Source organism: Natrix helvetica (assembly GCF_964273705.1).
Source record: "Natrix helvetica genome assembly, chromosome: 1".
Classification (NCBI taxonomy): domain Eukaryota; kingdom Metazoa; phylum Chordata; class Lepidosauria; order Squamata; family Natricidae; genus Natrix; species Natrix helvetica.
In genome coordinates, this window is record NC_138548.1 from 227,344,136 (window position 1) to 227,370,436 (window position 26,301).

General features: G+C 42.7%; 1 protein-coding gene across 1 annotated transcript in view; it reads left to right on the forward strand.

Moving 5' to 3' along the window:
* The window catches only part of ANKFN1 (ankyrin repeat and fibronectin type III domain containing 1), a 299,454-nt gene that overhangs the window by 185,171 nt on the left and 87,982 nt on the right, over window positions 1–26,301 (forward strand). Inside the window, exons 4-6 of the mRNA XM_081933540.1 lie at window positions 6,747–6,957; window positions 15,572–15,766; window positions 17,428–17,541. Coding sequence (XP_081789666.1) covers window positions 6,747–6,957; window positions 15,572–15,766; window positions 17,428–17,541 — 520 coding nt within the window. The remainder of the gene's footprint in view (window positions 1–6,746; window positions 6,958–15,571; window positions 15,767–17,427; window positions 17,542–26,301) is intronic.

The following is a 26,301-nucleotide window of genomic DNA, read 5'->3' on the forward strand; positions in this document are numbered from 1 at the left end:
AGATGTCTTTAAAGGCAGGAGAATAGTGCCACTGCTCCTAATTATATAGCAACAACATATGCCCAGAAACAAGCAGGCATCTCACAATATCATTGCAACCTTTTTGAGGCCTCCCAACATGCTCAGTTGGATCTTGCTGTTTGCATAATATAGCTCCTGCCTATTTTTTTTTTAATGAGAAAAATGCTTCTGGCTAATTATCCCAAAGGGATACAGAAAAGGGAATTTTGTAGGACCTGCCAAGTCACCACTGCTGAGCACCGTTGCTGAGATAGATGCCTTTGTAAGCAAAAATCTTATGGGTGATAATATAGTTCAATACATGCTTTTTTTCAAGAGCAATTGCAAGAAGGTGCGTTGACTTGCTTCCTGCAGTTGTTCTTTTTCATCTGAGCAAGCTGGTGTGTGTGTGTGAGTGTGTGGGTGGGTGGGTGTACACATACACACATACATACATGCATGCATCATTCATATTGATCTAATTTACGACAATATTAGTATTCTTTATCACATTTATCAAATTTAAATAATCTTCTTTATATTATTTAAACATTCATAAAAATGCCTAACTTTTTAAACCTTTAATCTTTCTATTATTTTTTTTATTCTATAGGGGAAAAAAATTCCCCTATCTAATTTATTTCTGCTTCTGCAACTTACAATCAAGCTACCTTAATATTTAAAGGCAATTCTTTCTAGCCGTCATCTCTTGCCCTCTTTAGTGCTTCAATTCTTATCTGGTTTTTACTCGCTTCCCACTCTCCTCATCTTTATCTCTATCTTCATCTCTATCTTTCTTATTTAATCTAAACATTTCTCCCAATACATTCTTATATTGCCATTTCTCCCACATGTCTGCCCATGTCTCAGTCTCCTTATCGATATCTTCCTCTATGTTCATTTGCTGATTTAACTGTTTTATTTTCTTCATTCTTTCTTCCTTTATCAGCTGATTTGTCAGTCCTATTTTTTGCTCCAGTCCTTTATTTATTTGTTGATTTAGCCAATTCCTCTGTTTTTTCTACTTCTTTTGCTTGCCATTTATCTGGTCTTCCTCTTTGCTGAGCATTTGCTTCATTGACCAATTTCGTTGTATTTATTTTGTACAATTACAATAATAAAGACTATACTATTTGCTCATTTTTCTGATCCATATTTGTTCCTGAGCAAACTGTCTTTTAAAGGGAGGTCCAATGATTTCTTTTTTTCTGGGCTTAAATATCAAGCTATGTGGTGCAGCTATGTGACATTGGGCTGTAATCCTTCCTTCTTCACATATAGTCATGTTCTGATGATCTGGAAATATCAGATCACAGGGACGATTGGTGTGACATAAAGGATGTGATGGGTGATGACATTTTCAGACCACTGATATGGCACTTACTTCCGTGTAGGGAGATTTTCTGGAAATGGCACATCAGGAAATCTATGTTTTTATTCATTGTTGGAGTGTGAAACTCTATTGCAGTGGATCTGTCCAAGGAGATATATGGACTTAATTATCATAAAGAAGTATGAGATAATGATGGGGCATTTCTGTACCTGACTTCCTTTCTTGGGATCATCACAATCCTGATTTATTTTTAACTATGATGGCTAATGACATTCTTTTTAATTTATTTTTATTTTTGCCAACTATACCAAAGGATGTATAAAGGGACCAAAGTGGTTCAGTGGCTAAGATACTGAACTTATCAATCAGAAAGTTTGGCAGTTTGGCAGTTCGAATCCCCAGTGCCGCATAATGGCTCCTGTTACTTGTCCCAGCTTCTGTTACTTGTCCCAGCTTCTGCCAACCTAGCAGTTCGAAAGCACGTAAAAATGCAAGTAGAAAAATAGGAACCACCTTTGGTGGGAAGGTAACAGCATTCTGTGCACTTTCGGTGTTTAGTCTTGCCAGCAACATGACCACGGAGATGTCTTCGGGCAACCCTGGTTCTTTGTAACAGAGATGAGCACCACTCCCTAGAGTCGGGAAGGACTAGCACATATATGCTAGGGAATTTTTACCTTTACCAAAGGATATTAGCATATATTAGTTATCCATCATTGTTGATTATAAGCCCAAACTTTCTCAGATCTAGTGTTTTAATGAGTGCTACATGTAATTTCATTTATTTGGATTGTTCTTCCCCTCCAGGGTGAATTATATTCTTCAGTTTATGCTACCAATTTCCTGGGATTAGCTCAGGGATGGAATTCCAGAGAGCGACCATCTTCTGAAGCTAGTATTTGCTTTAGGGCAGGGGTGGCGAACAAGTTTGACAAAAAGAGCCAAAATTTTAAACTGTGAGAGTCAGAGAGCCACACCACGCAGTGACCTGCCAAAACAGACCCGGAAGCAATGTTCCCTCTAATTTTTTTTCGATGTGAGCAGAAAAGTATAGTGTTTGAGCGGCACATTTTCATGCCTGAGCACCCGAATTTTTTTCACAGATGTCACCTAAGACAACAACGAAATCAGTATTATTTGAAACTCAAAGTTATGTTTCTTCAAGGTACCCGCTTAATTCAAAGTGTTATATAATATCAGTATCACTTAACAACACTCCTGCTTAGCAACCAAAATGTTGGCTCAGAAACTCTGGCATTTGAAGCACGCAACTCTTAAAGCTGTCAAGTTACAAGACCCTTGCACCCCTAACCCTTTAGGGAAAAAAAAACCCCAGGGGTCTTCAAACCTGACAGCTTTAACACTTGTGGACTTCAACTCCCAGAATTCCTCCTCCAGTCATGTTGCAGCGACGTCATCTGCGTGGATCTGCTCCATCTTTGCTTTCTTCATTGTGGGCAGGGCTTCTGCTGAAGATGCCGACGAGTACGAGTTGCCACCAGAATAACTGCTGCTACCTCCTCCTCCTCCTCCTCCAACAGAATCACCAGATTTGCTCCTGAGCTCAGCGCTGGGTTACCTCTGCCCCCTCCCCCTCCTCCGTGCTTTTGAGGAGCCATGAGGCTTTTTTTCCCCTGCTCCCCCCCCCCCGCCTTCCTACTGGCTCCTGCAGCCTCATGGCTCCTCAAAAGCACGGCGGAGGAGGAGGAGGGGGCAGGGGTAACCCAGCGCTGACTGAGCTCAGCTGCTCCGAGCGGAGGGGAGGCGCCGCTGCCACGCGCGGAGATGCCGGCTGGAACTTTGGCAGCTTCATCTCAGCCGCAGCGCCGGGTGGCAAATCCGGCAGTGCTGCCTATTAGAGGAGGATGAGGAGGAGGTGGCAGCAGTTCTTCCGGTGGTGGTGGTGGCTTTGGGGCTTCACAACTAGCCTCAGTCGCCCCGTGCTCCTCAAAGCAAGTCTGGGGAAGTCCTTTGCAGGCGGCCCGTTCTAGCTGCCTGCAAAGGACCTCCCCAGCTTCCGAAAGGGAGCGTGCGATCCGAGCCACAGTATACTAAATAATGATAAGAGGCAAAGAGCCTCATTTATTTTGGCCGGGAGCCGCATGCGGCTCGCGAGCCGCGTGTTCGCCACCCCTGCTTTAGGGTAATCCCTGAACTCAGGCAATTTGCATTTCAAAAGCAAAAACAAACAACTCTACATCTTCAATGCAAAGCAGCAGGTAGATTCATATGGAGTTGGATTTTAAATTCCTATCTCCATTCTCTTCAGTAGAAATCTGTTCAATAACAAAATCTCTTAATTCAAAATGAAGCATCATTATTTTTTGAAAGGTTGCCACAATCTGAATCTCAGCACTAAATTCTCTTCCACTGAAATCTATACCAAAATTATTCTACACCAACTTTCCTGTTCGAGTAGTCTTTCAGATAAAGTGTTTTTTTCTGGTGAAACTAGTCTGTAAGGGCAAACTGGTCTACCCAATTATGGGATGGAGCATACTGCTTCCATTTTTGCCTTTCAGCCCCAATCCAGGAGCCTTTGCAGACAGTCACAACAAATTATTTTCCTATTGAATTTATGTTTTACTGACAAAGAAATAAAGGGAGACTAATATAGATCTATTTCAAGCTATTTAGTTCTCATCAGCTAGTCATATCCTTCTGGGATTCAAACATGGGCTGCTTGCATATTAGGTAGATGTATTAACCTCTGAGCCATGGGCTCTCTTCACTTTGTTAGCTATACCAGGGGAGAGATTAAGTGTTTTTTCCAGTGAGACCAGTCTATCAGGGCAACCTGGTCTACCCAGTTATGGGACTATCTTTCAGATGTGTGGGGACCACAACATCCCAAGGGCAATTTTACTTGAAATTCAGAACTGGAGACCCATCACAGCTGAAAGATGCCAGGCTGAAAAAGGGAGAAGGCTGTTCAAGACGGGACAAATTATTAAATTAGCATCACACCAACACAACACTAATTTTGGCAATAAGCACTGGATCTTGCAGATGCCTCTGAGTTTTTCATTCCTTGAAAATTAAGATTAAGAATCTGAAAGAATACAGTGAATTTCATTAATATAGATGGTGATCATTTAAAAAATTATGAAGTGCAGACAGAAATACATATTTCCACAAGGAAGATAAATCAGTAATGTTTAAATGATTGTTCTATTCAAAGAGGATAATATATTTATGTTTTTTATTGGGATATCATTTCTGGATTTTGTGCTTATGATGAAAAAAGATGAAACATTGAATACAAATAATTGTGATTTATTTAAGCTGTTATTTAGTCCAGTCCTGTTCCTTAGGATTCACTACCGTATTTTTCAGAGTATAAGATGCACCTTTTTCCCTCAAAAAAGAGGGTGAAAATCTGGGTACGTCTTATAAACTGAATACAGCAATTTGGTCCTACCGAAATCCCTCCCCCTTTGCCAAAATGGATGTACAGAGGGTTTGGGAGGCTTGCAAAGTGCTCCAGAGGTCTGGGGAGGGCAAAAAACAAGCAAAACTGTTTTTGCTCATTTTTGCCCCCCCCCCCCAGTCCCCAGAGGACTCTACAAGCCTTTCAAAGCCTCTGCATGCCCTTTTCTATTTGCAAAAAACAGCCCATTTTTTTCTCATTTTGTCCCCCCCACCAGCTCCCAGGAGCACTCTAAAAGCCACCAAAGCTCTGCATGCCCTTTTTCTTTTGCAAAAAACAATAATTTTTTTGCTCATTTTTGTCCCCCACCAGCCCCCAGGAGCACTCTACAAGCCTCCCAGAGCTCTGCATGCCCCCCCCTTTTTTTTTTTTTGCAAACAACGAGGCGTGCAGAGGGTTTGGGAGGCCCGCAGAATGCAAAAACCTTTTTAAAAAATTTACCTCTTCAAAATCATGGTGTGTCTTATACTCCGGTGCATCTTATAGTCCAAAAAATACAGTATTACTGACAAGGGTAAATAAATTGTGAATATTTTCATTCATTTGAAATATTTATTTACAGTGATTTTCCAGCCAGAAACTAGTCAAAAATGAAATCTCAATAATATTCAAAAATACATCGTGCAAATTGACAGCCATTAATTCAGAATTCTCCAATCAGAACATAGGAACTAAACTCCTGTTGCTTTTGAAAGTCACTTGAAAAGAAAGGTGGTCCTTTGGAAGCACTTTGAAGGGAGGTATTCAGGGCAAGCTCTGAAGAGCCCTCAGCGAAATGGGCTGATTTCCCTGTCAGTGGTCCTCTGGTGTTCACTTCCAATGAATGCTGTTCTAGGCATTTATGGGAACCTTATCAATGTCACCCTCTCACACTTGAGATGCAATTGACCAAACATATAGCACTGTCAGATTCACACTCTGAAATCAACTATGGTTCTACTGTAATTGGCACTTACTGTGGCTTTAGAAAATGGTGGGAAAGGGGGGGGGGAAGTAAGTGAGTGAGAGAGAGAGAGTGGCAGGTATCCATTTCAATCAATCTCAAGTTTCAGAACAGAATTGTGAACAAGGCCTGAGACAATAATTATCTCAATATTGCCCATGGATAAAGCTGGATTCACTTTTACCTTCTCCCTCCCCCCCACAATCCATCAGAAAAAGAGCATCAAGCATCTTGTTTTGACACATTTCAAGATCAATCTACACAAAATATCTTGTTGTCTACTGTGGGAAGAAATATACATCTGGTTCAGTTCCAAGCTGGAGGAAGGCACTGGAAATAAAATTGAGGCTGAAGGCTGATTGGAAAGATTAATTGATGAAGGAGAAGCACATGGGTTCTGGGAAGCTGACCACATGGAGTTGAGAGTGAGGGGGTTTTATACCTTCTATTGGGCTTTGCACTTGAGCTTCCTGTTCCTGTGTAAGGACATGTATTCTATTGGCTGTTGTCTCATGGGGCATGTAGAGGTTATGTAGGGGTCATAGCTGGCTCTATAGGCAAAGTACAATTCTTAGATGTTTGTCTGAGCTAAGTTTGGTTGAAGTTTGGACTGCTCTGATGGTGATGCAATAATTCCTATTGTGGCTTAATGACTTTTTCCTGTGTCGGATCTTGGGTGATGGCTGCTTCTAATCCTACCATTCTGCCTTTGTTTTGAAATATCCTGTCTTGAATGGATTACCAAATCTGAATTTCTAAAAGCTGGCCTCAGCATCTGCTGGACCTATTAAGAAAGTCTTGGAGGACGCTTCCTGTCTTCAAGAGCATGTTTCTCCATTTCTCCTTTAGGGAAATATAATATTCTGCCTTTTTAATATTTTCCAAAATATTTCATTCTTCTAGGAAGGGGGTGGGTGCTAACTTCCTACAATAGTTACTGAAATGTGCATAATCAGGTTTTATGCAATGTTTTTAGCATGACGTTTTTTACAAAATTGATGTAAAAATCCATAAGGCACATCCAGTTATTTCACCGACAGAATTTCCAGTGCTGCGAAGCCATGTTCGAGGCTGTGGAGCAACAGGACCTGGATGCTGTCCAGGTTCTCCTCTACCAATACACACCAGAGGAGCTGGATCTCAACACACCTAACAGTGAGGGATTAACAGCTCTGGACATCGCTATCCTGACGAATAATGTGCCCATTGCCAAGATCCTCATGAAAGTTGGTGCAAAGGAGAGCCCGCACTGTAAGTATTGCAGAATTACTGTACAAACAAAGCTGTACCATACTAAAAAGATCAATCAAATCAAAGGGGAACTGGCACACAGTTCTTTAAAGCCACTTTATGTTTGCCTGGATGCGATCAATCAACAAAAATAAGAGTAATATTCCTATCTGGATCACGGAGAACTCGTAGATATTCCATAGTTGCCCACTCAAAGGCTAAAGTGTTCAACCCAGACCATTATTATTAAATGTACTTGCCCAGGATTTCTATGTGCCCATCCCATTCATTCTATTTTGATGGGGTCACGATTATTCTCTTTAATTCTGTATTTTGGAACCATTTTCAATCATGATGCTATAATTGACTTTTAAAAAAACAACGAAGTGTATAACTTTAAATAGTTGCTAAAAGAATGGCTATAAGTCAAGGACTACTTGTATGCCGCATCATTGTATTCTAACATGCTTTTTGCTTTCAAATCCAAGAGCCTTGTATAACTTCACAAGACGTATAATAATTAAGCATAACGCATACATGCCCTAGTGGTGTATAAATCACAGTAAACCAGGGGTAAAAGCAACCGTAGCCTGATACAATTTATAGAGCTGGCCAGTGGAGGTTTTTTTTTTTTTAAACAGATATGAATGGAATACAGTGCTAGTCATAAAATACCTTTTCCCCAGTTCTGTAAGAATAAAGCATAATAAAGATCTTGCTGTTGTCGTTGCAGCCAGCTATTCAGCTGACAGGAGGCCAGAATGGAACAGGGCAATAACAAACATTGAAATCATTCATTCATTCATTCCAATGTGACTAGTAAACAAAGACCCCCATGGATATGCCTGGAAAGTTTTGATTTCATTTGGATATCAAGCTTAATACTCTTTTTTTTTTTTTGGTCCCCCTGGACATCTTAAGGATATTCATTCAAATCAAAATTTGAATCTGGGATGAATGATTTGAAGGAAGTGGTGCTGTGAGATGCTGTAAAGCAGCATTTCCCTACATATTTCAGCTATTTAAAATGCTTAACCTGTAAAATTTTAATTCACACTACTCTTTTTTGTCACGCCTCTCCAGACAAAGTATCTTCATGTATGTACCTGATTGGAGAAAGGATTTAATGAACTAAGTCAGCGATGGTGAACCTTTTTTGGCTCACGTGCCACAAGTGGGGGGGAGCACAGGGGGGTCGTGTGCGAGCTTGCCGCAGCCATAATACAATGCACGACCCCCCCAGTGCGCATGCGTGTACAACAGGTGCGACCGCCCCCATTTTACGTGCTTTTTTTACCCTCCACAGGCTCCAGAGGCTTTATAGGAGCCTGGGGAGGGCAAAAAGAGCCCCCCCGCCCCCCGGAGGCCTCCGGAGGCTTCAGGGACCATCCGGAGGCTTCCCTGAAGCCTTTGGAGCATTTAAAACGACCCTCTGAGCAAACCGGAAGTGACTTCTGGTTTGCTCGGAGGGTGGTTTTAAGCGTTCCGAAGGCTTCAGGGACCATCCGGAGGCTTCCCTGAAGCCTTTGGAGCGCTCAAAGCGATCCTCCGAGCAAACCGGAAGTGACTTCTGGTTTGCTCAGAGGGTCATTTTAAGCATTCCAAAGGCGTCAGGGAAGCCTCCGGATGGTCCCTGAAGCCTGCGGAGGGCCTCCATGGGGGCGGAGGAGGCTCTTTTCGCCCTCCCCAGGCTCCTATAAAGCCTCTGGAGCCTGGGGAGGGGGGGAAATGGCTTTAAAAAAGGGTGAACTCAGGTGGCCAGCTGATAGGGAAGCGCCTTGCGTGCCCTGACAAATGGCTCCGCGTGCCACCTGTGGCACACGTGCCATAGGTTCGCCATCACTGAACTAAGTTATTTTAACCGACGACTGCAGTAAAAAAAAAAAAAAAACAGTTGCAAATCAGCATTTTGGAATAGTAGTTTGCCAGACTTTCATGTGGCATATGATTATACCAAAATGCGTTGCAGGCAAAATTTTGATGGATACACAAGCTCTTATATTAATGCGTTAAGTTTCGCTGTTATACTAAAAGATGAATAAATCATAGAGATATAGAAACATTGCAAAGATGGGTTTTGAAATACTGCAGTAAAAGAAGGTTAATACATAAGAATTCAAAAGTTGGGCAACAATCCTTTCCCACAGAATTTTGCTTGGATGAGATACACTAATTAAGTGAGGCAGTTATTAAGTGAGATGTGCCTCATTTTAATCATGCGGTTGTTAAGCGAATCTGGATTCCCCCATTGACTTTGCTTGTTGGGAGTCAGCTGGGAAGGTCACAAATGGTGATCGCATGATCTTGAGACAGTGCAACTACTATCACAAATACACAACAGTTGCCAAGGGTCCAAATTCTGATCACATGACCATGGAGAGGCTGCGATAGTTGCAAGTGTCACTTTTTAGTCACGTTTTTCAGTGTTGTTGTAACTTGGAATAGTCCCTAAACAAATGGTTCTAAATTGAGGGCGATCTGTATATGAATCTCTAACTACCTATCTACCTACCGTATAAGTCTCTGTAAATAAAAGTGTTGTATTTATTTATTTATTTATTTATTTATTTATTTATTTATTTATTTATTTATTATTTATTTATTATTTATTTATTTATTATTTATTTATTATTTATTTATTTATTTATTATTTATTCATTCATTCATTCATTCATTCATTCATTCATTCATTCATTTATTTATTTATTTATTTATTTATTTATTTATTTATTTATTTATTTATTTATTTATTTATTTATTTATTTATTTATTTATTTATTTATTTATTTATTTATTTATTACAACAGCCCCTCTTCCATCAATTCAGAGACAGGGAATCCGGGGTCCTCTAAAATGTGACCAAACTAAAGCTCTCTACCTTGTTTTCAATTTGCCCCCCCCCCCGGCTCAGAGCTGTCTGGGGTTCAGTCATATATCAGAAGGAGTGCCCCATTGATTCCCCACCATCAGACTAATCTGAGATGAGAATTCATTGGTCTCTAGAACAGAAAACAGTCCCCAGTAAGTTCAACCGCCCATGGGATGCCTTTATTTTCAATAGCAACAAGCCCCCCCAAAACCAAGCAATGTATGTAAATAACATAATGTATGTAAATAACATAATGTATGTAAATAACTGTAAATAAGCAGATAACCTAGAGCCAAGAGAAGGTTTGAGGCTTACGGGACCCTAGAGAAGATACCTGAGATCTGGCTGGAAGATAAGAACCAGATGGGCATCCTTTGAACTTGCCTGTGGTGCTGCACAGACAGCTCTTGGTTGACCCTTGTCCCCAAAATACCTGAGGAGCACCTCGCCTGTTTGTTGACACCGCCCACTGTCTCCATTCAGGGATCTGTCCCACTCCATTTTCTACCCCTTGTCTGTGAGTGATTTGTAGAGTCAGTCAACCGTCGTTTAAACTATGATTCAAATTCTGACCTCATATGTAGAACATAGAATAATATAGAGTTGGAAGGGGCCTTGGAGGTCTTCTAATCCAATCCCCTGCTCAAGCAGGATACCCTGTACTATTTCATATAAATGGTGGCCCAGCCTCATTTTTGAAATCCTCCAGTGATGGAGCATCCACAACTTCTGAAGGCAAGCTCTTCCAGTGGTTCATTGCGCTCACCATTAGGAAACGTGTGGCTAAGAATACTATGATGCCAATGGATTGAATAGTAACAGAGTTGGAAGGAACCTTGGAGGTCATCTAGTACATCCCTCCTGCTCACGCAGGAGACCTATACTAGGGATTTGAACTGCCGAACCTCTGGCGTCTCGGTGTTACATAATGAAACTGTGTCTTCAGCTCGAATTTAGCAAACTCTGCTGTTAATTTAAAGTTAGTTAAATTAATAGCATTTAGTATGGATCTGCCAGTCTCCATGCTCCAGGAAATCGTATCTTGAGGCTACAATTTCCTGGGATTTTTTTTTTCCTACTGATTTTTTTTTTCCCTACTGAGCTATGCCTGTATACTCTGTTTTCACCAAGTCTGTAGAATTGGTGCACTTTTAAGGCTGTGTCATGTCTACAACACTTATATTATCATTTAAACTGGCCTCCTTTAACTTTCCAGGGTGATTTTTTCCCCCTCGCCCTCTCCTTCGTTACTGTAGCTGTTCAGTGAAAAGAATTGTGTCGTTTAATATTTATTTGTTTATTTTTCTGTCATGGTTCGTGACTGGAGGAGTAAAAAAAAAGAATCAGGGGTGACAGGAATTAAAGCACGGGATTGACGGCTAAAGTAACATTCATTAGGCATGACAAATCTGCAGGAAAACACAGCCTTGAGTGTTCTAAGCAGCAGATTTTTCTTTTAAAAAAAACAACTGAGCTGATTTTTCATTGACCGTCTGTAAATCAATGCAGACTGATGGCACGGAGGGGCCATCGTAAATGAGTATTCATTTCCTGCCTTTAATGCAAACATGCCTGGGAACGCAGGCTAGGCACCGAAGCCATTTCATTTCCCTGGCTAAATAATGCACTGTCCTGATGACCAATTTGCATTTGCTATCTCCATCCATTGGAAATCTGAAGAGGAGAATTTTATAAATGGATCACGGCTGCAAGTGGAGTCCTTCTTCCAAAGCGGATAGCTAAGATGGGATGCATATAGCCCTGCATAAGCTCTTCAAATTAGTATCAACGAAGGGTCCCCAACCCATGGGCCGTGACTCACTAATGGGCCATGAGGGGATTGCAACCGCGCTGCAGTAAAGGCCGGCGAGCGCGCTTACAAGTGCACCCTCACTTGTGTGAGCAACATGTGTGTGCATGCATGCGTGCTCCATTTGCATGAGAGGCAGGTGCACTCATGAAAATGAAGCTGCATGAGCATGTACATGCTTGTCAGCCACTCACCAGAACCATCCCCTTTCCCCTCCACATACTGTACGCACACTGGTCCACGAAGTCAAAAAAGTTGGGGAACTCTGAACTAGATGCAGTGAGCTAATCCATTATGTGACGATTTGACCTGACTTGACTTGATTTGATTTGATTTGATTTTCAGCCAGTGTAGGCAGTCCTCAACATACAGTCACAATTGAACCCAAAAATTCTGTTGGTAAGCACGGCAGTTGCAAAGTGAGTTGTGCCTCACTTTACGTCTTTTTACCACAGTTGTTAACTGAATCACTGCAGTTCTTAAGTGAAGCACTGCAGTCCTTAAGTGACTCTGGCTTCTCCCATTGACTTTGCTTGTCTGAAACTGGCTTAGAAAGTTACAAACGATGATCACATGACCCCAGGACCCTGCAATTGTCATAAGTACATGCCAGTTGCCGAGCACCCAAATTTTGATCACATGACCATGGGGATGGTGCCACAATGAAAATTGCTCATAAGTCACTCTTTTTTTTGGTGCTGTTGTAACTTCAAACAGTCACTAAATTAATGGTTGTACCTGTATGGTTAATTTACTATGTTTTGTGAGTTCACATGTAATGTCATTGTAATGTCATTCATTGGTTTATTCAACAAACTACAGTTAAAATAGACCATGGCTTAACAGGCTCTGTAAACCCTATTATTATACAGTTAAATGTTTAAGAAGTTGTCAGAGTATTTAAAGATACATTTCTCTAAGAATTGAAAGGGTATTTGCAATTACCATAAATTGTTGGTGACAGTGGGGTGCAGTTATAGCTTAAATAACTGCCAAGTGATTCTGCATATATCTGCTTAAAAGTTTGCTTAATCACTCAATAACCAGCATTCGGTGGATTTGCACAACATAGTAAGTCAAAAATACTGGTTTATAAACACCGTGATAGGTTTCAAACCAGAACTAAATAAAACATTGTTTTGTGTTGATTGGTAACATAGACTCAATCATAAAATCCAGATATATTTATATTAACATAAACAAAGAGGCTGATCATGACATATCACTACTTTATCAAAACTTTTATGCAGCAAAGTGAGGAAGATGAAAAATCCCTACGATTCATTAAAAATAATTTTATACTTAATTAAAATATTGTTGCCAATTTAACATCAAAACTGACATCAGTGTAGTCTGAAAAATAACCAGTGAAACTTCAGAGTTACAATTTTACGAAGCAACGTGTACTGTATATGACAATGCAAAATGTAGAAAATTTAAAATTCTGAATCTAATACATCTTTAGGGAGATGATATTCAGGTCAGATGCATTACAGTAGACTCTGTAAATCAGTAATTTGAACAAAGAAGGTTAGGAAAAGGATTATCTTCATAAAGGTGCTTTCAATGCATATAATGTGTGAGGTTAAAACTTGTGGATGAAATGTATCAAGTCAAGTACAGAAAAGAAATGATTTAATATATACTTGGAACAATTTCCACATGACATTTATGCACTCTAATCCTCTTGCACTTGAACTCAACTATATTGTAATATCTTCTTTAAAAATGTGTGTTTAAAAAATAACCGTTCTCTCCAGAAAGCTAAAATGTAAGCAAAATAGATATGGCTTGTGCTAAAATGATCATGTGGTTGCTTTTTTTGGTTCAATGTTAAAAGCAGCCAAGTCCACCGAGTTGCAAGTAATCTGTTTAGGGGTGTAGCAACAATGTTGCAATTTTATATAGATCACAGCAACATATCAACATAACAAATTATCAGCTCTTCAAAGGAGGCCAAATCATGAAACAAATCTTGAAAGTCTGTCCAAATTTATCTCTGTCCCATCTAGGCTAAAAAAACCCAAACCAGGCACAGTTATTTTGAGTTTCCTTCTCACACTTGCTCCTGTACAATCATTACTTCAAGTCCCTTCTTAATAGTTCTTTCATACTTTTCCCAACATCATCTTAAAATTCCTTCACTCAAATTTTCTACAGATCATATTTTTCAGCATTACTGACTGATACCAGAACCAAAAAAGAATTGCAGCCAAAGATTCAGGGACACATCTCTAAGAAGATGCTCTTTTTTGTAGATGCTAACCAGCTATTAGTCACTGCAAAGTGTTAGGGGTCAACCATATATCTAGAAGACACAAACTCCAATCTTATGTGTCCTACTTTCATCCATATGCAAGTGATCCTCGCTTCACAACTGCCCTGTTTAATGACTGCTTGAAGGTACAACAGTCTTGAAAAAGTAACTTTACAGCTTGTAAACCTCCCCAAAGTCATTTGAGTGAGATTCAGATACGATACAACTGGCAGGCGTTGACAACTGTTTCAGCATCCCATGGTCTCCGGATTGTCATTTATGTGCTTTACCATCAGCTTCTAACAAGCAGAATTGAATTTGAATTTTATTGAATTTATAGACCGCCCCCTCTCCCCGAAGGGACTCGGGGCGGTGTACAGACAGCAGTTAAAAGACCATATACAAAATAGAGAATCTTAAATACCCCTAAAAACAAATTAAATGTAAAGCTGTACAATAATAATAAAAATTAAAAAGCAACCTAAGGAGCCTACCCCAAAAAATTTAAAATACAGGTCAGAAAGATTAAAGATTAAAGCTACGGTTAGGCCAGGCCAGCTAAGTGGAACAGGTGGGTCTTAAGTTTCTTGCGGAAGGAGCGGAGATCGGTGGTTGTTCTAATGTCGGGGGGGAGGTCATTCCAGAGGGTCGGGCCCATCACAGAGAAGGCCCTACTCCTGGGCGCCGCCCGCTGGCATTGCCTAGTGGACGGCACCCGGAGGAGTCCCTCTCTGTGAGAGCGAATCGGCCGCAGGGATGTGTGGGGTAGGATGCGATCCCGCAGATAGCTAGGTCCTGTGCCATGGAGCGCTTTAAAGATAATAGTCAACACCTTGAAACGCACCCGAAAAGCCACAGGTAGCCAGTGCAGCCCGCGCAGGAGAGGTGTTATATGGGAGTACCTAGTACTTCCCATGATTGCCCGCGCGGCCGCATTCTGGACCAGCTGCAGTCTTCGGGTGCATCTCAAGGGAAGCCCCATGTAGAGAGCATTGAGAGCATAGAGAATCAATGGAGAATGGCTTTACAATCTCAAGTTGCGGTCCCATGATATTTCAGTTAACAACTGCATTGCATGTAGTCGTGAAATAAGAACTACCCATATTCTAATTGACTGAGAACCACTTGGTTCTCTCTGGAACGGTAGATGATATCTTTATATGTTCTTGTAAACATTCTGGTTTCCATCTCTGAGCTTATCCACCAAGTATACAGGCTAATACTCTTTAAAGTACTCCTATTTCTCATACCCTGTATCAGGGGTGTCAAACTCGATTTCATTGAAGGCCGTATCAGGGTTGTCTTTGACCTCGGGAGGCTGGTGTGGGTGTGGCCAGGGTGGGCGTGGCCAGCTTGATGTTATTTGTGGTAGGGGTACGTGCGGTGGTTCAAGTGTTCTGCCAGTGAAAATGGGCTCCTGAGCCCTTCTGCAAGTGAAAATGACTAAAAATGGAGCCTAGGAGGGCTGCACACCGTCCTCCCGAGCGGCGTTTTCGCTGGCAGAAGCAATACAGGCCAGTGCTTCACTGTTTCTGGGGGGGATGGGCCAGATGTAAGGCCATGGGCCTTGAGTTTGACACCCTGCCATATATACTTTCATATATGATTTCATATATACTCATCCGTCCTCAAAGCTGATTAACTTCTACATTTCCCTTTGAAAAGTCCCAGAACTTAACCCAGTTCCTCTTCCTAGCAGTTGTCAGCGTGGAAGGCAGATCTGTCCATCTGAGCAACTTAGTCCAAGAAGCTCAGCAACGGGTGAATGACCTGTCTGCACAAGTCATGAGTGAGGGTCTCGGCGCAGACAGCTGTGAGAAGGAGAAGCAGCTGAAAGCCTGGGAGTGGAGATATCGGCTTTACAAACGCATGAAGTCCACCTTTGAACATTCCAGTAAGAGCCAAGGCAGAAATGCCTGGATGAGTGAAATGGGTGGAACAGAAATCTATATATTAAAAAATGGCTGTGTGTGTGTGTATGTTCCACCATAACTCTGGAACGCCTCGAGCAATTTCAACCAAACTTGGTACACAGATGACGTACTCTCTAGAGACAAATAATGTGAGGGGGTAAGACACCCCTAACACCCCTCGGGGGAAGGGTGTTTTCTGTAAGATGCAGCCTGTTTTGCCTTTAAATGGCTTTACTGTACTGCCGTAAAATGGCTTCCACTGTACAGCGCAGTGGAGTTGCCATGGGAACGGCTTCACATTACTCCACAAGGGGGCTCCCTATGGTAAAAGGGTGAATCCAACATTAGAAATTACATTTGGTCCGGACATTTCTCCCCTATAAATAAATACCCAGGCAATGCCGGGTTATCAGCTAGTAATTCATAAAACAGATTGTGTTTCCAGGGATTCCTCCTCAGTGTTTCAGCTGAGCAACTAACCTGCTTGACAAATGGGTTACAGGTAGAACAGCAACCTGCCTGTTCCTAAAATAAGACAAATGCATCAGGGGTAGGTTCCGGCTAGCACTATTGCCAGTTTGCTCGTGTGTGGGCTTTGTGCGTGCCGCGTGTGCAATTTAAATTGTTCTGCACATGCGTAGAACTGAAAAACAATATGGTAGCGCCGACGGCACCAACCAGTGAGCCAGTTCACAGGCGTGGCAGGCCTGGTTCGCTGCCGGTTCCAGTGACACAGGCCGCCAAACCATTACCAAACCAGTAGGAACCCACCACTGAAGTGCAGGATTAGAAAATAATTATTCAGTTGTCTATTCATGGAGATGGACATTAATCAAAAAGAAAGTTGGCAACTATTAGACCTTCTTAAGGAATCTGCTTGAAACAATAAAAGGACATACTGCATTGCGACTTAAAAATATATATATATTTCATCCCCGGTGCAGTCATGTTCATCCCTTGCAATGCTGATGTCAGAAAATATGAAATCTTTTAACAGTCTGTGTTTTACGTGCGGGAAAGTTTTAACTGCTAGGCCAGTCTGACACATCCTTAAACCTGCATTAAAAACAGCTTCTTATATTTGTTTTTAAACTTTATAAAATAAACGATAGCTAAACATACAGTACAAACGGTGTCTAAATCAATTCTAAATACAAATAAATATTCATCGGTGCTTCTGTTATTCTGTCCCCTTGGCAAAGCCTGTGCGACTGAGGAAATGGGATATTCTAAATCAGTGTTTCTCAAACTTGGCGACTTTAAGTCCTGTGGACTTCAACTCCCAGAATTCCCCAGCCAGCTATGCTGGCTGGGGGATTCTGGGAGTTGAAGTCCACAGGACTTAAAGTCGCCAAGTTTGAGAAACACTGTTCTAAATGATGATATTCCAAACCTTGTACTGTGCTTACATATAAGTACATGCCATCAGAAATACCTACACTATATTCTCCCAAACAAGAGAAACCAACGGTGTCAAACAGTCTCATTAGCATAGGTGCCTTGTTTTCATTACAAACATCAGCGGCTTCAGTAGAAAGCTCACCCTTGTTGCAAGGCTTCGACTCATTTCTTCAGTGACCCAGGGCAGTGTTTGAAAAGTATTTGTTCCGCATGAAGTACAGTGTTTTCTCTCTGTTCGCAGGAGCCCCTGAGGCACCAACCAACATCTGCCTTATGGTAACAAGCAGCACATCACTCACTGTCACTTTCCAAGAGCCTCATAGCATCAATTCAGCAGTGGTGACAAAATACAAAGGTAATAGATTTGTATCAATTTCACGAGCTTTCAGGAATGTGTGTTAAACGAAATAGGGGCTTTATATGTTTGATGTAGTTGAAAGTAGTTCCCCAATCTGGATTAGATATGAACTACAATATATTTGATTTATTTTAGTAATGAGAAGACAATCTGACACCTTAAAGCCATGTGTGCCCCAAACGTCCTTCCTTCCTTCCTTCCTTCCTTCCTTCCTTCCTTCCTTCCTTCCTTCCTTCCTTCCTTCCTCCATCTCTCCCTCCCTCCCTCTTCTTTATGTCTCTTCAGTGACAGCATGTTTAAACTCTAACATGGTCTTGACAATAATTAAGAAAAGCTAGAAATGACACAGAACCTTCCCTGCTCAAACCTAGGAAAGGAAAGAGAGGAGAAGAGAAGGGAGGGGAGGGGAGCGGAGGGGAGAGGAGCGGAGGGGAGAGAAAGGGAGGGGAGGGGAGGGGAAGGGGAAGGGAGAGGAGGGGAAGGGAGGGGAGAGCAGAGGAGAGGAGAAGGGATGAAAGGGGAGAGGTGTGGAGGGGAGAGGAGAGGGGAGAAGAGGGAAAGGGAGGGGAGAAGAGACGAGAGGAAAGGGAGAGGAGAGGAGGGGAGAGGAGAAGGGAGAAGAGGGGAGAGGAGCGGAGGGGAGAGAAAGGGAGGGGAGAGGAGGGGAAGGGAGGGGAAGAGAGAGGAGGGGAAGGGAGAGCAGAGGAGAGGAGAAGGGATGAAAGGGGAGAGGAGTGGAGGGGAGAGGGGAGGGGAGAAGAGAAGAGGGGAAGGGAGGAGAGAAGAGACGAGAGGAAAGGGAGAGGAGAGGAGGGGAGAGGAGAAGGGAGAAGAGGGGAGAGGAGCGGAGGGGAGAGGAGGGGAGGGGAAGAGAGAGGAGGGGAAGGGAGAGCAGAGGAGAGGAGAAGGGATGAAAGGGGAGAGGAGTGGAGGGGAGAGGGGAGGGGAGAAGAGGGGAAGGGAGGGGAGAAGAGACGAGAGGAAAGGGAGAGGAGAGGAGGGGAGAGGAGAAGGGAGAAGCGGGGAGAGGAGAGGAGAGGAGAGGAGGGGAGAGAAAGGGAGGGGAGAGGAGGGGAGGGGAGGGAAAGAGAGAGGAGGGGAAGGGAGAGCAGAGGAGAGGAGAAGGGATGAAAGGGGAGAGGTGTGGAGGGGAGAGGAGAGGGGAGAAGAGGGAAAGGGAGGGGAGAAGAGACGAGAGGAAAGGGAGAGGAGAGGAGGGGAGAGGAGAAGGGAGAAGAGGGGAGAGGAGAGGAGCGGAGGGGAGAGAAAGGGAGGGGAGAGGAGGGGAGGGAAAGAGAGAGGAGGGGAAGGGAGAGCAGAGGAGAGGAGAAGGGATGAAAGGGGAGAGGAGTGGAGGGGAGAGGGGAGGGGAGAAGAGGGGAAGGGAGGGGAGAAGAGACGAGAGGAAAGGGAGAGGAGGGGAGAGGAGAGGAGAAGGGAGAAGAGGGGAGAGGAGAGGAGCGGAGGGGAGAGAAAGGGAGGGGAGAGGAGGCGAGGGGAAGAGAGAGGAGGGGAAGGGAGAGCAGAGGAGAGGAGAAGGGATGAAAGGGGAGAGGAGGGGAGGGGAGAGGGGAGGGGAGAAGAGGGGAAGGGAGGGGAGAAGAGACGAGAGGAAAGGGAGAGGAGGGGAGGGGAGAGAAGATGAGGGGAGGCGAGAGGAAGGGAGAGGAGGGGAGTGGAGAAGAGAAGAGAGGGGAGGAGAGGAGAAGGGAGGGGAGAGGAGAGAAAGAGAGAGGAGGGGAGGGGAGAGTAGAGGAGAAGGGAGGAGAGGAAGAAAGGAAAGGAAAGGAAAAGAAAAGAAAAGAAAAGAAAAGAAAAGAAAAGAAAAGAAAGATCATAGCTCTCAGTTTCTCAACAAAACTTAAATGCATTACCAGTCATATATACCCGAGATAGAACATCTCAATATAATATTGAAAATGCAGAATTCAGACAGTCACTCCTCGGTTGTTGTTTTTCAGGATTCACCACTGAATATTTGTAACACTGACTGCTAGTCCTCCTTTGTAGCGGCATCTACAGCTCACAATGTTTTACTTCCCCATTATCATTTGGAGAAAATAGTGTTTTGACTAAGTACAATTTGTCTTCATTTTGCTCCTGCCATAATTCCCTTTATTCTTCACAAGTCCTTAAAGATTGGCTTCCATGAATTCACCTATCGATTGATACTATCCCAGATGAGAAAACATGGGGGGGGGGGCTGAAAGTGGGGCCTATTCCTTAATGAAAGGCACAAGGTATTATTATGGGGAAAAGCGGGAGGAGGGATTGCTTATCTGTACATTGCTCTGAATTCCTGTATCAAAGGCAGGAGATAAGTTAATAAATAAGCAAGAGCAGGAATATTAGTTTCAGTAGTAACTAAGGATTATCACAAGAGCCCCACAGTTACTTAATTGCTACTTCCTGGTGGTGTTTGGGGTTACCAGCCTATTTCACTGAAATCTAGATTTTTCCGTTTCTAGAGCCATGTACAGTTGTAACCACAAGAGAGCCCTGGACTAAAACTGGAATTTGTTACATTGTGTGATTGCATGTACAAATTAACTTCCCCCAATCTAGTGCCTTTTCAATGTGTTGGGTGCAGAGGTGGTATTCAGCAGGCTCTGACCAGTTCTGGAGAACCGGTAGCGGAAATTTTGAGTAGTTCAGAGAACCGGTAAATACCACCTCTGACTGGCCCCGCCCCCATCTATTCTCTGCCTCCCAAGTCCCAGCTGATCAGGAGGAAATGGGGATTTTGCAGTATCCTTCCCCTGGAGTGGGGAGGGAATGCAGATTTTATAGTATCCTTTCCCTGCCACGCCCACCAAGCCACGTCTACCAAGACATGCCACGCCTACCAAGACACGCCCACAGAACCAGTGGGTTCGATGGCTCCCCCAGTATTATCTCTCCGTTTCAATTGGCCATAGTGATTGAGAACGATGGAATCTGGATGTTAGGCCTTTTCTTTTGGACCTCAGGCCTGCCACACTTTCTGTTATTCTGCTATGCATTTTCTTTGTGGGAAAATGGGAGGGGGGGATTGTAGGTTGTTGCATATTATGTAGCTTTCTTTCTAAAAAGCCAAGGTCATCCCTTGTCTCTGCACCTGACTGGAATTGGATGGGTGGAACTGCCAGCATGGCAGTGGGAGATTGGACCATGTGATGGACTTGTGGATGTGGGGGCAAGATCTTGAACTTTCAACAAGGTGGGGAAAACCAGGAAGCTTTCAGATTAGGGTTTTCCCAGATGTCCCAACATGGCTTTCTTCATAAATTGTAATTTTGAGCATTAATTTGCCTTGGACTCAGATTTACTTTTGAATGCATTACATTTGGAGCCCTGATACTGGAATCTCTCTCTGCAATATTTGAGGCACTAGCTTGGACATAGCTGTCACAAATCTTTCTCAAGCTGTTGTTTTATTTATGCTTTCTTACTCAAGTTTAGGAATACACTATACCTGTATTTACAGCAAGTGTACACAGATTGCAAACCTTCCTTGGGAAGACACACTCAAGAAATAGTCTGACAGAGAAGGAATCCATCTCTCAACTGTTGCTTTCCATAGGAATTTTTCTTACAGAAAACTAGTAGACCTTGAAGTAATCCAACCTCAGAATAGCTCTTTGAAGTGTTCTAAGCCTGAAAGAAAATATATACGCTCTGAGGTCTTTGTTTTGAGGTCAGACCAAAATAAGCTGTTTTGCTTCAAGCTCGGAATTGGGGATGCTTGCTTTATGAATTTTCATCAGCAGCAAGGGCTGATCCAATCACTGGTCCTGTTGGTTTAAATTGGATGAGGTAACTTGTGAAATCTTGAGAGGAAGCCCATCACATGGTCCAATCTCCCACTGCCATGCTGACAGTTCCACCCATCCAATTTCAGTCAGGTGCAGAGGTGCAGAGACAAAGGATGACCTTGGCTTTCTAGAAAGAAAGCTACATAATATGCAACAACCTACAATCCCCCCTCCCATTTTCCCACAAAGAAAATGCATAGCAGAATAACAGAAAGTGTGGCAGGCCTGAGGTCTAAAAGAAAAAGCCTAACATCCAGATTCCATCATTCTCAATCACTATGGCCAATTGAAATGGAGAGGTAATACTGGGGGAGCCATCGAAACAGTGGTGGGATTCAGTGAAGCAGAAAGAGAAGGCTGCATCCAACAGCAAGACATTGCTTCTATTTTTTTTTTAATGCAACTTAAGGCTCACTTGGAAAACACTATTCGGAATGCAGGTGGTGAAAGGGATACAGGTGTCTATGGAAACAACGGTTTTCCTAGTTTTGGCAATGTTACTGAGGTTGCAAAAATGCAAAGACTACCAATATAGGGTTGGTTCGGTTGGCACTGCTGTACATATGTGTGCACATGCTATGCATCCTTTTGTGTCCTATGGATGTTGAGCTTTTAGGTGAATTTAAAAATCCAAAGAAGTTGCTTTGTGTCAGGGTTCCAAGTAATAAATCCATAGCAAGCAAGACTCTGAGGCAGGTAGATTGCTCAAAGAATACTTTTATTGGAACTATCATATTGGTGCATATCTGGTGAAAACCAACTCTGAATTCTCCCGTGGTTTTCACCTAATTAGAAATAAAAGTTTTTCTACTTTCTCAAAACCATCAGTCACATGGGCCAATCATAGTGCAGGCTGGCAGCTGGGTGGCATTACTCCACCTTCCTTCGACCAGGTGTGAGAACGTCCTTGGTTCCCAAGAGAAAATATGTTGTTTTGGCTACAGACACCCCTTTGTCTCAAATTCCCCCCTTCCTATCCCTCAGCTCCAGTGTGGCAACACTGAAGTGGTCAAAATTGCTTCAGTCAGGTCAGCTTGTTCACATACGGTGCGTGCCTTGCATGCATGCTCTTGGCTCTTGTAGTTTTAGTATTCATGTCATTCATATAATTCAGAAACACCATAGCCGTCGGTTGCTTTTACTGAGGTTGTGCCTGGCAGATGGATGGCAAAAAGGGAGTGTGCTAAACTGTAGCTTAATCTTGTTAAATGGGTGGAGTCGCAGTGCTTGCAGAAGAATTGGCTAAGAGGATTTCAAAAAGAAAAGAAAACATTAAGAAAATGTCATTGGAATAGCATGATGTACAATTTCTGCCTTTCTGGCTGTGTTTGTTTATCTTCAGGCAGTAATGGTACCACCGCATTGGAAAGTTAAAACAATTATCTGTTTTATCTTGTCAAGGTGTTGGCTCAGAGTCTCGGGATCTGCGGAGAGAGAAGGGATAAGTATCTGATAATAGATTTTAAATTAAAGTCAGGGATTTTCTAGGGGATAGAGCTGTGCCTGTGAGGATTTATTTTCATTTTTAAAGAAGTATTTTCCCCAATTACTATAGTCTGCAAGTTGACTGGCTGCTGGCAGTATATATCATAAAACATGGAATGTAGAATCGTGGGGCTGGAAGGGACCTGGGAGATCTTCTAGTCCTATTCTCTGCTCAAGGCAGCAGACTTTATATCATTAAGGTCAAATGATTGTCCACTCTATACTTTAAAATCTCCTGTGACAGAGCACCCAGAATTCTGGGAAGCTAGCTGTTCCATTGATTAATTGTTCTCGCTGTCAGGAAATTTCTGCTTAGTTATAAATTGGACCTCTGACAAGCTTCTACCCATTACTTTTTGTTCTGTCCCCTGATGTTCGAGGGGAGAATAAGACAATCCCCTCTTCTCTGTGACAGCCTCTCAAGTCTTGGAAAACAGCTATCATATCACTCGTAATTCTTCCTGTCGACAGGCTAGAACAGCGATAGCGAACCTTTTTTGGCTCGCGTGCCACAAGTGGGGGGAGCGCAGGGGGGTCATGTGCAGGCGTGCCGCACCCATAATGCAATGCGCGACCCCCCAGTGCGCATGCGCACACAACGCGCGACCCCCATTTTTACAGGCTTTTTTCGCCCTCCCCAGGCTCCAGAGGCTTTATAGGAGCCTGGGGAGGGTGAAAAGAGCCTCCCTCGCCCCCCCCCCCCCGGAGGCCCTCCGGAGGCTTCAGGGACCATCCGGAGGCTTCCCTGAAGCCTTCGGAGCGCTCAAAAGGATCTTCCGAGCAAACCAGAAGTGACTTCCGGGTTGCTCGGAGGGTCATTTTAAGTGCTCTGAAGGCGTCAGGGAAGCCTCCGGATGGTCCCTGAAGCCTTCGGAACGCTTAAAACGACCCTCCGAGCAAACTGGAAGTCACTTCCGGTTTGCTCTGAGGGTTGTTTAAGCGTTCCGAAGGCTTCAGGGAAGACTCCGGATGGTCCCTGAAGCCTCTGGAGCCTGGGGAGGGCAAAAAATGGCTTTTAAAAAGGTGAACTCAGCTGGCCAGTGTGCGCATGCACGCTGGCCAGCTGACAGGGTAGCGCCTTGCGTGCCCTGACAAATGGCTCCGTATGCCACCTGTGGCACGCGTGCCATAGGTTCGCCATCACTGGGCTAGAATAACTCTCTTCATCGTTCCTCATAGGATTTAGTCTTCAGACTCCTGATCATCTTCGTTGCTCTTTTCTGCAGGCTTTCTAGGGTCTCAGCATCTTTTTTGAATTGTGGTGACCTGAACCGGATGCAGTATTCCAAGTGTAGTGCAGTATAAAGTGGTACTATCACTTCTTGTGATCTTGATGCTATCCCTCTGTCGATGCAGCCAAGGATTGCATTGGCTTTGGCAGCTGCAGCACACTGCTGTCTCATAAGTGATGGTCCACTAGGACACCTCTATCCTTCTCACAGTTACTACTGTTAAGCCAGGTACCAGCCTATTCTAAACATATACATTTGGTTTTTCCTGCCTAAGTGAAGACCTTACTTATGGTATCTTACCACTGAACTGCCCCTTTCTTATTGGATAGGGCCCAGTACTCAAATGCGTCAAGATTCTTCTGAATCGTGAGTCTATATTTTAAAGTCTTACCTATTCTTCCCCCAACTTGGTGTTGTCTGCAAATTTGATGAGTTCTCCTTCTATCCCATTTAGGCCATTTATGAAGATGTTATATCTAATGTTTTACAATGACTATGATAATGATCTATCACTATTGTTGTATGTACACCGAGAGCTTATGCACCGTAGACAAATTCCTTGTTGAAATCAGCTCTCTTAAAGTCTAAAACAATAGTCTGGCTTGGTTCACTTACCCTTGGTTGCATTATGGTGAATTCAAGTATGACATGGTTAATCTCTGCCAAAGTTCCTATAACTTCTACTCCCTCAACCATTTCATCCCTATTAGTGAGAATTAAGTCCAATATAGCTGCCCCGCTATTCCCTCCTCTTTTATAAGACAAAATTGTCAGCTAGGCACATCAAGAACCTGTTTGATCTCCCATACACTGTAGAGGTTTTTTTTTTCCCATTCCACCTATTCACTTAGCCAGGGAGTGAAAGAAAAATTAGCAAGATGTTCCAGTGTTCCCTGTGGCCATCAAATCAATTCATGTTTTGTTCCATCAGAGTATACTTAACTGAAAACATTTCCCTAGAAGCTCAAAACAAAACATCATTTTCTACTTGAAAAATTGTGCGCAGAGCCCTGGTTTCCTTTCCCAGCTGATTTTACACAAACCAATGTTTAGAACATGAATTTTCTTTACAAATACAAGTCAAGAAAACTGAAGGGCTTATAATAGCATGTGGGAAATTGAGAGAAATTGACTTTTAGAATATTTATTTTTCTTTTATTTGTTATAGTTTTATCTGTTTCTGGAATCTACTTCGAGCACTTTATTCACAATATGGTGTGACTTAAAATAAATAAGTACATCAATGGTTTAATAGGAAAAACGTTTTGAAATTCTCCTCTATCCGTCTGGTTCAAAGGATTCTGTTTTAGGTACTATACTTAGCAATGGGGAATAATCATCAGGGCTTTGTTATAATGTTTTACTGCAAGGGAATGTGACATTTAGACATTTAGAAAGTCTAAAACAATGCAATTATATTAATGCGTCCTAGTTCAAATATACATGAATTAATTAAGTATTTTAAAACCACATGGAATTGCTATTACGCTTCAATTTTAAAAGTAATTTCTCTGGAATGTCCTTGTCGTCTTATTAGGTATGAAAATGTTTTTTTCTGAAATTTTAGGAGACTCAGCTTTGCAAACATACATAGGATGACCCTTTTCAGTCATTTGTGCATATGTAGAAAATAGGATAATAATGCTTTGGTCATTCTCTAACCAGTGGTTCTCAATCTTTTTGAATCCATGGCATAATATTGAATATAGCATCGCTTTGAGGCACACCAGAAAATTAATCATATATAAGAATTTTTAAACATGTAGGAAATGGTTCAAGGTGAAGTAATAATTTATATATGTGTGTGTGTTTGTGTGTGTGTGTGTGTGTGTGTGTACGTATGTATGCATGCATGCATGCATGCATGTATGAATGTATGTATGTATGTATATGTACACGTGTACACACACACACACACACACACGCACACACACACACACACACCTGAATATACAGATTATATTGAATAAACATAAGCAGGAGCCATGGTGGCACAGTGGTTAGAATGCAGTAGTGCAGGCTAATTAAGTTCAATTCTCACTGGCTCAAGGTTGACTCAGCCTTCCATCCTTCTGCGGTTGGTAAAGTGAGGACCCAGAATGTTGGCGGCCATATGCTGACTATATAAACTGCTTAGAGAGGGCTGTAAAGCACTATGAAGTGGCACATAAGCCTAAGCACTATTGCTATTGCTATAATGCAAAAAATGAAAACTAGCATTTGTGCCAACCTAGTAATACACCAAG